This window comes from Podarcis filfolensis (genome assembly GCF_964270895.1).
Source record: "Podarcis filfolensis genome assembly, chromosome: 1".
NCBI lineage: Eukaryota > Metazoa > Chordata > Lepidosauria > Squamata > Lacertidae > Podarcis > Podarcis filfolensis.
Window position 1 is genome coordinate 123,689,754 of NC_139604.1, and position 12,953 is coordinate 123,702,706.

The 12,953-nt window shown below is 44.5% G+C and overlaps 1 protein-coding gene across 8 annotated transcripts in view; it reads left to right on the forward strand.

The window, feature by feature from the left end:
- LOC310766026 (nutritionally-regulated adipose and cardiac enriched protein homolog) overlaps positions 1 to 12,953 on the forward strand; it is a 42,447-nt gene extending 29,494 nt beyond the window's left edge. For 7 of the 8 annotated variants that reach the window (XM_083621781.1, XM_083621784.1, XM_083621780.1 and 4 more), the window contains one exon: positions 10,729 to 12,953. In XM_083621781.1, coding sequence (XP_083477907.1) covers positions 10,729 to 10,931 — 203 coding nt within the window. In that variant the 3' untranslated portion in view covers positions 10,932 to 12,953. Of the gene's footprint in view, positions 1 to 1,131; positions 3,589 to 10,728 lie in introns of those variants that run through there. The other variant, XM_083621787.1, reaches the window with a different exon arrangement.

Consider the following 12,953-nt stretch of genomic DNA (forward strand, 5'->3'; position numbering starts at 1 on the left):
CACATGATCTGCCATTGAGCTCTGCCCCTCCCTGTGCCTTTAACACCATTTCATTTCATTTTCATTTTTTCATTTTTTCATTTCACTTATTATTTGCATACCACAGATCCTCCAAGTGTCCCTATTTTCCAAGGACTTCCCTGATCTAGAGAAGCCATCCCAGTTTCTGATTTGATCCCGGAATGTCTCGCTTTTCCTTAGGATGTCTCTATTTTCATTGGAGAAATGTTGGAGGGTATGGAGTTATTTGAACCCCCAAGCCAGGGGTCAGCAAACTTTTTCAGCAGGGGGCTTGTCCACTGTCCTTCAGGCCTTGTGTGGAGCCAGACTATATTTTGGGGGGGGGGGATGAATGAATTCCTATGCCCCACAAATAACCCAGAGATGTATTTTAAATAAAAGCGCACATTCTACTCATGTAAAAACACCAGGCAGGCCTCACAAATAACCCAGAGATGCATTTTAAATAAAAAGACAAATTCTACTTATGTAAAAACACGCTGATTCCCAGACCGTCCACGGGCCGGATTTAGAAGGCGATTGGGCCGGATCCGGCCCCCAGGCCTTAGTTTGCCTACCCATGCCCCAAGCCATCTGAAGGCAATCCTGCATAGGGAAGTTTAATGTTTTATTATGTTTTTATATATGTAGGAAGCTTCCCGGAGTGGCTGGGGCAACCCAGTAAGATGTGTGGGGTATAAATAGTAAAATTGTCATCATGGAATGGGACATCCCTATGTTCATTGGAGAAATGTTGGAGGGTATGATACCACCTTTCTAAATCACTATATGCAAGGCGGTTTACAAGCTGAAGAAACAACAAAATAGACAGCAAAGATCACACACCTAATAACCATCTGATCCAATACAAAAGAAGTCAGAATAAAAGCATAACTTTGAAATGAACAAAGTATAGCAAATCAACCAATATTCAATAATCCATTAGAGTATAATAGTAAAGAATAAATTTAAACCAGCAAGTAATAATTAAATAGTTTGCACTTGATGAAGGTCAGCAGAGATTGTGGTGTCCTTGGGACATATGGTTTTATTTACACATATATGCAACCTAAGCAGAGGGTGAAGGGGCTCACAGCATCAATGCTCCCAAAAATCTTGCTTTCCCCTTAGGTCTCCAGGGAAGCCCCAGGTCACAGTTTTGGATCCAGCACAGAGCAAGGCATGTCTCTGTCTCTCCGGCTTCCAGCATCACCCCACATCCTATCACAGCACAACCTCCCTTGGCCTATTGCTCTCCATCCCAGGATGACATGGCACTCAGCCAGATGAGGTGGCAAAAGGGCCACCTATTTGTCTCTATGGAAACATAGCTCACCCTTGAAGATGCTGATGAGAGCACTTCACCAGCCACCTATGACAAGGCCATTACCCAACAAAGAGACTTTTCCGACAGCTGCTTCTGCTAGATTCCAAACTTCACTAGATGTGCAATCACAGGCCTGGAAAGGACCCATGTATATTATCCAGGCTAACCCCCACACATCCTATAATGATAAACAGCTACCTTGTACCACTGGTTCACCCACTTTAGCATTGTCTGTACTGACCAGCAGTGTCTTCACAGACAAGACGTCACTCCAGGTGTTGCTGGATTGCAGCTTCCATCATCTCTGCCGATCAGCCAAGCTGGGTGGGGCTGATAGGAGCTGGAGTCAATCATCATCTGGAAGGTGAGCATCAGAATTGGCTAGTCCTACTGTTAGAATTCCTGCTCCATGACTGCAGTCATAGGATTGTTGTCTATCACATGACGGTATATGTTTTGACTCCACAGAGTGGGAAGTGATGGAGACAGGATGTTTGTGTTACTGTGTTCCGTGAAGTGGGACTATTGTCCTTTGTTCTTTTTCTCTTTGCTGCCTGATGCTAGAGAGAGAGGGAGCCATGTTGCAGTGCTCCGTGTGTGTTTATATGTAAATAAAGTAGATTAGCCAAAATGCTGAGTTGCTGAGGTGTGTTACGCAACTGCACAAACTCTGCGGATCCCTAAGTGTGCCAGTGTCAGTTGGCATTGGTCGCTGTGATGTTTGGGCTGAAGAAAGCTTTTGAAGCTCCCGAACAATCGACCAGGAGGGAAGGAACATGCCAGTCGGGCATGTGTCTCTGCCAGGGTCCTACTCAAGTGTAGGCTGAACTCCTGACACCTACAACAGGGGTCAAGGACCTGGAAACCATGCCATATGAGGAACAGTTGAGGGAGTTGGGTAGGTTTAGCCAGGAGAAGAGGAGACCGAGAGGAGATATGATGGTGATCTTCTAGTATCTCAAGGGCTGTTACATGGAAGAGGGAACAACAAGCTTGTTTTCTCCTTCAGAGGGTAGACTCGATCCAATGAATACAAGTTGCAAGAAAGGAGATTCCAGCTAAACATCAGGAAGAACTTCCTGAGGGTAGGAGCTGTTCAGCAGGGGAACAGATTCCCTTAGGAGGTGATGGACTCTCCATCCTTGGAGGTTTATAAGCAGAGGTTGGGTGGCCATCTGTCAGGGGTGGTTGAGATTCCTGCATTGCAGGGGGTTGGACTAGATGACCCTCAGGGTCCCTTCCAACTCTACAATTCTGTGATTCTACGAGAGTATCGAGACCAGTGGTATCCTCCCCAAAGGCTTCACAGAAAACTTAAATAAAATAGGAATGCAAATAAAAACATTGTAAATGCCATTAAATACCAAAATTAATACAAATTAAGATGAACGCTTATGACACACACACAAGCATTTCATTAAAAGAAAGAGAAAGCCTTCCTAAATCAGCCTGTGAAAATTAAAACATGTCAAATGTTTACTCGGATGATCATTTTAAGCCCGCTTGTATTTTATGCTGCACTGAGTGCGCAACTAACTCTCCTTTTTTTCCAATTTGAAAGGACTGGATATAAAAGGCTCGTGTTACAGGCAGAAGCCATGGAATCTCGTTTCTTTATAAGCTGCCAATGAGCATTAAATAATTTGCCAGAGCTGCCTAGCGTTCAGAAGTATTTAAGTGCTCACGTTTTTTTTTTTTGCTGAAAGGGGTTTTGTTTTTTAAAAGATGGCAGCGAGGGTATCCAAGTGCATGCATTAATTATGGTAATCCTGTTCTTGTTGTATATAATCAAATCCTTTCAACGCTCCATTAGATTTCATCATTGTTATTCAGTCTCCTTTCGGAGGAAGGTGTGTGTTGTTGCTATTTGAGCTAGGCGTGCCAAAGAGCTGTATTCGAGGGCAGGAGGCCAGAGGAACACATGCAGTGGGCAGAGACAGGCCTGGGAACTGCTGCCAAACAGCTGCAAAGAGGCAGAGCGAGGGCTGCTTTATAGCAAATCCTGGGCAAGCACAGGAGGTGTGGGGGGAGAGCCACATATCTATGTGCAGATCAACGCTCCTCCTCTCTCTCTATCCAGCTTCCTGTGTTGCCTTTATACTGTTCAAGGAGCAGGCCTCCTGGCTGCCTGAAAAGCTGAGGTGTAGGGATAGGTTGGGCTCCATGATCATTGCAGATGGTGACAGCAGCCCAGAAATTAAAAGACGCCTGCTTCTTGGGAGAAAAGCAATGACAAACCTAGACAGCATCTTAAAAAGCAGAGACATCACCTTGCCAACAAAGGTCCGTATTATTAAACCTATGGTTTTCCCAGTAGTGATGTATGGAAGTGAGACCTGGACCATAAAGAAGGCTGATCGCCGAAGAATTGATACTTTTGGATTATGGTGCTGGAGGAGACTCTTGAGAGTCCCATGGACTGCAAGAAGATCAAACACATCCATTCTGGAGGAAATCAGCCCTGAGTGCTCACTGGAAGGACAGATCCTGAAGCTGAGACTCCAATACTTTGGCCACCTCATGAGAAGAGAAGACTCCCTGGAAAAGACCCTGATGTTGGGAAAGATGAAGGGCCCAAGGAGAAAGGGACAACAGAGGATGAGATGGTTGGACAGTGTTCTCAAAGCTACCAGCATGAGTTTGACCAAACTGCGGGAGGCAATGGAAGACAGGAGTGCCTGGCGTGCTCTGGTCCATGGGGTCACGAAGAGTCGGACACGACTAAACGACTAAACAACAACAATAGCAGGGATAGGTTGTTGTTGTTTTTTCAGTTATTCAAAATCCAATTATTATATTTATTTAATTAATTTTTTATTTTTTACCAGCAACCAAACACAAACAGTGAACCCACCCCCCCAGGGCGGCTGATACATTAGGTATACATAATCAATAATAACATATTCAAATCAACCATATGCACAATTTTATATACGTTAACACTCCTCCCTCCACAGGGTTTGTTAGGTTAGAACAATTTGGGGCAATAAAATGTTAAAAGTTAAACATTTTAATTGCCCCAAATTGTTCTAACCTACCCAACTAATTCAATTTCTCAAACCAATCCTCCTCTTTCTCACTGATCTTAAACCCTTTCATTCTGTGTATCTTCACAGTTAGATATTGTAAAATTATGATATTATTCAGTTTTTTCCTCCATTGGTTCACCCCTAGCTCTTCTGCATTTTTCCAGTTACTCGCTATAACCTGTCTGGCTGCAGTTACCATCAATTTTACCCATTTACATTCCTCTTTTGTTTTTAACTCGGTGCTACTCAGACTAATAAGAACCATTAATTTAGATATTCCCACCTTCCTACCCACAATTCCCGCTATTTTCTATACCAGTCTGTTTCCAAAATTCATTAACTAATGGACAATCCCACCACATATGACTGTATGTTCCCATCACTCCACATTTCCTCCAACAATTCTTACTTCCAGATTTTGTAATATGATACAGTGGTACCTCGGCTTAAGTACTTAATTCGTTCCGGAGGGCCGTACTTAACTTGAAACTGTTCTTAACCTGAAGCACCACTTTAGCTAATGGGGCCTCCTGCTGCCGGAGCATGATTTCTGTTCTCGTCCTGAAGCAAAGTTCTTAACCTGAAGCACTATTTCTGGGTTAGCGGAGTCTGTAACCTGAAGCATATGTAACCTTAAGTGTATGTAACCCGAGGTACCACTGTATAACCTTACAGGTGTATAATACCATTTTTGTACCAAGGTGTAGGAATAGTTAAACCATGGAATTCACTACCACAAGAGGCAGAGATGGCCACCAACTGGGATGGCTTTAAAAGAATAGGCAAAATTCATGGAGGAGAGGGCTATGGATGGCTCCCAGACCTGATGGCTCGGCTCTGCCTCCACAGTAGGAGGCAGTAATGCTTCTGAATACCAGCTGCTAGAAATCGCAGGAGAGGAGAGTGCTCTTGTGCTCAGAGCCTGCTCATGGGTTTCCAACGGCTGTCTGGCTGGCTTCCGTGAGAAAAGGATGCTACACTGGACAGGCCATTGGCTTGATCCATGAGGCTCTTCTTAGATTCTTATAATAATAATAATACATTTTTATTTATACCCTGCCCTTCCCAGTTCAGAAAAACGGGCTCAGGGCGGCTAACAACAAATTTAAAACACTTAATTGATGCAACGAAAAAACCAGCATAAAATACAGTATAAAACGTGAATAACAATAAATTCAGAATTCAAAAATCAATTTAGGGGGGAAATCCATCCAATAAGCATTAGATGATCACCAGGGCTAGCTGGCTAAATGAGTCCTATTTGGGCCAGCGAGGAGACCGGGGGAGAAGATTACCCAGAGATTACCGGGGGAGAAGATTACCCAGAGCAGGTAATCTTCATAAAAAGGGGAAGGGGAGGGAATCTGTCAATTTTGAATTCAATTCAGAATTCAGATTCATTTCAGAATTCAATTCAGAATTCAGATTCATTTCTGAATTCAATTCAGAATTCAGATTCAATTCTGAATCTGTTAATTTTGGCCTCTCTCAATTTCTCGTTTTTCCCTCGTTTCGGGTTTGTATTAATGTAAAACCAAAAGTACAAAGAGGAAAGAATAGAATCAAAGATACGAAATAAAGGAACTGTAAGAGCTAAAATGGAACCCAACCCCCTGCAATGCAGGAATCTCAACTAAGGCATCCATGACAGATGGCCATCCAACCTCTGCTTAAAAGGAGAGTCCACAACCTCCAGAGGGAGTCCGTTCCTCTGTCAAACTACTCCTACTGTCAGAAAACGCTTCCTGGTATTTAGCTACAATCTCCTTTCTTGTGACTTGAAGCCATTCATTCAGGTCCTAGCCTCCAGAGCAGCAAAAAAGCAAGCTTGCTCCATCTTTCATGTGAAAGCCCTTGAGATATTTGAAAATTGCTCTCATCTTATCCAGGCTAAACATACCCAGCTCTCTCAACCATTCATCCTAAGGAGCACTACAGAGGTTGTATTTTCCAAATAAATAAGAGAGCAGGTAATGCTGTAAAAGAACAAAACACATCACGGCAGCCTAATTTTTATTTGGTGGGATAAGAGTTTGGTATATCTGAATTCAACACACAATAAATGAAATCCCACCAAAAGGCATAGAAATGTTCCAGGTCTTCCTTACCTTAAAAAAATGCATTATTTGTGCATTATTTTTTCTGCAATAGCCAGAGTCAACACATTATTGTACCACAAAGAGATGTTTTAAGTCCCGTAGTGTCTTGGTTTCTTATTTTGCAGTCTTTATCATAAAATGCTCTACATATCAGTTTGTGATTTTAAACAAAAGGCCTTGTGAAAATTCATCACCATTTTAATGCTAATTTTAAATGCTAAAATTAAACAGTGCTTTGGCCCTAATATACCGGTACATTATTGCATGCAGAAAAACTTGGAAAATCAATACAACCCAGGTGGTTAGGAAGGCTCAACAGAGACTCCATTTCCTCAGGGTCTTGTGAAAGAACAATGTCAAACAAAAATTGATGATCTCCTTCTACCAGGCCTTTCATACTGTACATATTGTTCATACAGGGTGGTACGCAGGTTTGACAGCCGCGGACAGAAAGTCCCTACAGAGGGTGGCGAATACAGCACATGATACCATGGGCTGTCCTCGGAGTTCACTAGATAACATCGCAGGAGATCACTGCCTCAGGATAGCAAGGAAAATTCTTACGGACAACTCATACCCTGGCCAGCACTTCTTTAAGCTCCTACCTTTGGGCAGGAGATAGAGAAGTATAGTCAGCCCCGCCAACAGGTTAAAGAAAAGTTTTTATCCGTGGGCTGTTGGGCTGCTGAATGGGGGAAAAAAATAGTGGTGTACAGTGGACGCTCACGCTCTGGTTGCAAACGTGATCCGTGCGGAATGCACATTCGCAACCTGCAGTGTTCGCAACCCGCAGCGGCACATCTGCGCACGTGCGGGTTGCGATTTGGCACTTCTGCGCATGCACAAAGCATGATTTAGTGCTTCTGCGCATGCGCACCTGCCGAAACCTGGAAGTAACCCATTCCAGTACTGTAACCCAAAAAAACGCAACCTGAAGCATCTGTAACCCAAGGTATGACTGTAATTGACTTCTGCCAAGCACACAGAGCACGAACAAGACTGAGTATATGGGGGGGGGGGCTCGTTTAATTTCACTGCACACAGGTGGTGTAGTGACAATAGAGGTTTATATTTTATTTATTTTATTTTATTTTATTTTATTTTATTTTATTTTATTTTATTTTATTTTATTTTATTTTATTTTATTTTATTTTATTTTATTTTATTTTATTTTATTTTATTTTATTTTATTTATTTTATTTTATTTTATTTGTCCCAGGTTCAGTCCTCAGCATCTCCAGGTAGGACATTTTCAGCCGTGTGCTTAGACTTCATAGAATCGTGGAATCACAGAACCGTAGAGTTGGAAGGGACCCAAGGGTCATCTAGTCCAACCCCCCCTGCATTGTAGGAATCGCAGCTAAAGCATCCATGACGGATAACCATCCAACCTCTGCTTAAAAACCTCCAAGGAAGGTGACTTCTTCACGCATTACACTGAACACAGATATTAGCTGTCTCTACACACGTACAGTTTTTGGTGTGAAAGGGTCTACCACTGAGGGACGTAACTCAATAGCAGAGCATCTGCCTCAGATGGAGAAGATCCCAGGTTCCACCCCCAGCTTCTCCATGTGGGGCTGAGCACGCCCCTTCTTTCTGAAACACTGGAGAACTTCTGCCAATCGGTGCAGACGCTACTAAGATAGATGGGACAATGGTTTGACTGGGCATAAGACAACTTCCTGTGTGCCTATGTTCCCTCTGGAATGTGGTGTGGATTGGGGCCAGAGGAAGTGGTGAGTGGGCAGCATCAAGAGTCATGAGGAGCGTGGGATGTAACATCACAGAAAGCAGTCAAATACATTTCTTGTTTGCCCAGAGTGGACACACAGGGGGATGTTACTCCAGCCAGGAGGACTTCCTGTGACACCTGGTCTGGAGCTTCCTCCCCCGTGTGTCACCAGGTAGATGGGCATGACTCTGGGGTGTGACCATGAAAGGGCTGGTCACATAGCCATCTTCCCTTCTCTCGTGACCCTTCTTCTTCACTTTATCATATCTTGATGCTTTTGCTGTCTACTGGCTCTCAGCCAGCAGCACATGGGCTCAATCCCCATATGGGATGAACCATAGGTGTCAACTGTCCCTTATTTGGCAGGAAACTCCCTTATCCCAGCGCCGTTTCCCACTGCTGTCCCTTATTGATGATGTTCCTTAAATTTCCCGGGTTTCAAAGGAAGCAGCTCCTCTCCCTTTCTGCCTGCCGACCAGGGAAGAGGGAGGCTCCAACTGTGTTCCTTGGCTGCATTGCTCACCCAATAAGGAGTCTCAGAATGACTGGGGGTGGAGCTTGAATGCCTTGTGCCCGGCCGCGTTGCCTGGGGACTCGCCTTTGCTCAGCGCTTCCCAGCGGAGAGGTGACGGTGGTTTTCCTTGCTGCATCCCCTTTGCCGGGGTGCTGCGGTGTGGGAACCACTTCTTGAGGCTTCGTTTGGCTGCAGGCTGGGCTTTCTGCCTTTGGCTCGGAGGGGCTCAGAAGTTGAACATACTTGTGCTCGGGATCAGATGGATATGTCATCGTCGGCCCACTCACCCTTGCCGGGGAAAAGGTCTCTTTGGAGCGGGGGCACATGGTGGGGGAAAGGAAAGGAGCTAGTTGAGTACAATGGCAGGCGGCGATCTCGTGGGAGGGTGGGTCTTTTGGATTTGTTTTGGAGGCTCCTTTCATTGACTATTATGGGGGGAAGGAAAGGAGCTGGTTGACTAAAATCCCTTATTTTGGCTGCTGATCCCTTATTTTCGAGGCTGCTGGTCTCTTATTTTCAAATCTGTAAGTTGACAGCTATGGATGAACCCACACTCTCTTCTGTAACTACGAACGACTTATATTCAGGATCATACTGTGAACTGAATGTAAGTAAACTTCTCATTGCTTGTAAGAGAAGACTGTTGTGTCTTTATTCATTTTAAGAGGGAACAAAGAGGATTTACCAGGAACAAATCCAATCTGGACAAGCCAGGCTGGATTGCTTAACTCAAGAGATTCAAACGAATCTACCAACTAGATTCCTGCAATATACAGGGGAATGTACTCTGCTACTGACTCAGCAGCGTGAGTGAGGAAGGATAATATTTAATCAATATATCCTCTCCTGATATCCACAACATTCCCACAAGGAGGCAGCGGCAGTATCCTCAGAGGGAGATCCTCTGAGAGCAGCATGCTTAATCGCCCCCCAAATAAAAAGAAATGGATATCATACATTTCTGAGATGAAAATAGGGACAGTCTATTCTACATCGGGAAGCTTCTTCCGCGTTGGATCTCCCACACATCTACATTGGTCACCTTGAGTCAACTGCAACCTCTCAGCTTCCCCAACCTCACGGGGGGTGGGGAGTGGAATTAGAACACTTGGAGGGTCTGTGATATGACACCGAAAGTTAATATTTCTCCAGCAAAGTGTGTTTTCCATAACAGAGAGCATGTGTTACGGTGGGGGCCTGAAGGCCACCCCACTGTTGTTGGGCAAATTGGCCACATGCTGTGATTGGGCAAGGAGTGTTGCTGGGGAGAATGTTATGTTGCTAAATGGTGGGAGGGATCAGAGGTCTTAAATACAGGGCTCGCAGCCTGGGGCCTTCTCTTGGGCTGCGTGCACCGGATCACCCGCCCACCCGCCCTGAAAAGGGGGGGTTCGTTGTCCTCTGACCTTGCTATGCGTGTCATGGGGTCGTCTGCCTTGGGGCAGGGGCCTGGTAGGAATTTTGTCCATTTGGCTGATTGGCTGTTGCCATTTGGTTTTTGCCTACTGCGTAGCAAATCATCACAACTTGTAAGGTTGCAGTTAGGCATTGGTTAAAATTGGTTGGTGGAGGGGTAAGTGCCTACCCCTCCAATGATGGTGCTGCATAGGGAATTCCGTTAAAGGAATCCAGGGGCTTGCCATCCCTTTCTTCCTAGTCCCTGGCATTGGACTTGGGCTGTGCAAGCCCCAGGGGGCATGAGGGTGAGAGATGAGGGACTGATGCCCAGCTTCATTTCTCCCCAATATGGTTCTCCTTGACTGGCTTCTGCTGGAATCTGGAAGTCAGTTTTGTCCCTGGGGCAAGGACAGATAGTCGTAACCAATGCCTAAGCAACCGCTCACGTGTGTGTATTTAAATAAAGTTGTGGCCAAATTCATGCCAAAAACCTTAAAGAAAAATTGTTATTGGGGTGGCCTGGGGGACCTCGATGCGCAAAAGGGGAGGTGGGGTGTGTTTCAATATGACTGGGGAGGACCTAATTTTAACCTCGCTTCTTTCTGTTCTCCCCCACTACATCCCAGCGCACAAGAGGCCTGCAAGCGTACTGCCTTTGTTCCTGGGGATTTTCCTTTGTGCCCTCCTGCTTGTGGCTTTAAGTCTCTACTACGGCAGCGTGAGGCGAGATTTCAAAGTCTTGGAAGAGTTTCACACCCAGCTTGTTATCGTGGTCCTTCAGATCAGGCACGTTGCTGTGAAATGTTGGGCCTGGTTTATGAGGCTGTAGAAAGCCTCACACATGGAACCATGCAGGGCTGGGGACAATGGTTCACTTCCTCTGGGATACCGTCCGAATGTGTCTGAGAGAGAAAAAGAGCCTCTTTATTTAAGAAAAAAAAATTAAATGGAAAATGAAGCAGCTGTCTTCTTGCAAAATTACGACGCTACCCACAGTGGGCATTTTTCCTTTCTTATCGCCGTCATTTGGGTTCCGCATTTCTTTTCATAATGCCATTATCGTCTCCTAGCAATCTCAATTGCAATTAGAGGCCCATTGTGTAAGAGCCTTGAAGCATTGAGAATATTCTTTATTTCCAACCTGGGGATGTGTGGGAGCTGCAAACAGGATTTCAAAGTATTGCCAATCAAACGTTTTAAAATAATAATAATAATAAACCCATGAGCTAGACCATACAAAAGACTAGTCTTCAAAAATGACTTATTTTTAAATGATAAATGGTGGGTGTTGCTTACAGAGGAAAGTGTGGACAGACAGGGTGCATAACCTTATCAAAACTTGCTTCCTTTGAAATTCCCCAGCAGTTTCTTCGGGGAGGAGCCTTTGAATTCAACTCAAATTTTGGCTTGGATGAAACTGAGAGTAGCTGTGCATATTTTACTCTCCCCCACTGGAACCAATGGGATGTAAAAGTGTTTCGCTGGAGCTGAGTCAAGCCTCTTTGTGTCTGATGTATATTTTGAGGTGAGGGTTAAGCAATGTGGGTATTTGTGAGTGGTATGTATAAATATCACATTTTATCCATTGCACGGTTTCAAACCTATTCTATATATGCCAGCTTATGGATAGCTGCTGCTAGCTTTGAAAAGATAGTTGACCAAGTGTCTAACCACACAATTAAAAATTACAGGAATGTTGCCGTCTCCACTATCATTGGTTCATGGTTTAATAAAATATTGTACATACTAATACAAATTGGTTATAAAAAGGTGTTTTTTAAAGACATTGATGCCATTTTCAGCTTACTGGAATCACACCAAGACTCTTTAAAAAATGAACACAATGCAAAAAAAATGCCTTCTGCATTGCAAAATTATGATTAAGAATGAATAAATGCTGGTAACAGTTACTAAATGTGCTTGTCACACATTGTGGTCCTGTCTGCACTATACATTTAAAGTCCCTGCCTCTGAAAGGTCTACAAAGAACTATATAAAAGATTAGTTTAACAATGCCAACAAAAGCAAATGTTTAAACAAGGCTGGCATGCAATCTTAGCAAAACATAAATAAAATCAGCAACTAAAAAAAATTATACACAATAGTATTGTGTATGAACAATGGCATGGATAGGCTTGCTGGGGGGGAGGGGGTGTTTTTAGCAGATGTTGAAAACAATGCAGTGAAGACACCTGCCTGAAATCAATGGACACGGAGTTCCAAAGAGTAGGTACTGCTGGTGGAATGGGACTGGTGGGACTGGTGCAATGGAAGGCGAAGAGGCCAAGAGTAGCTGGGGCCAACCAATTCTAGGTTTGTCCCTATTCGCTGCCTCCCTGCTTAGTTATACAAGGGCAAAACAGACTGAGGAGGAGGAAGCTGACAGCCGGCATCACACACACACCCCAGACTGGCTGTAAGAAGGGAAGTGTCAGGGACAGGAATGGTGGAAACCGCCTCACCATCCTGACCCTTCCAGGGAGGGGGAGGAAGAAGACAGTCTAGATTTACAACAGGGGTTTGAGGAAGGTCACAGCTCAGAGGCAGATGAAGGGTAAAGTTGGGAAACCATGGGAGAGCCAGAGCAACAGGTGGCTGACACATTGTCAGTAGAAAGCATTCCAAACCCTCCATCTCCCAGGACCCGGCGAGCCTTAAAAGTAGGAGAGCAAAGAGCTCAAAGACAGAGGGTCCTTAGCAGCACCCATAGAGGAGATGATGACGACGAAGAATGAGGGATGGGAGAGATTGGAGGGGAGAAGAGATTCACTCAAGACAATGCCCTTATCCAAGATGCTGGGTTCTGTAGCCTCTCTGTGTAAAGTTTGAAATAAAAAAGGACTGTAAGAAA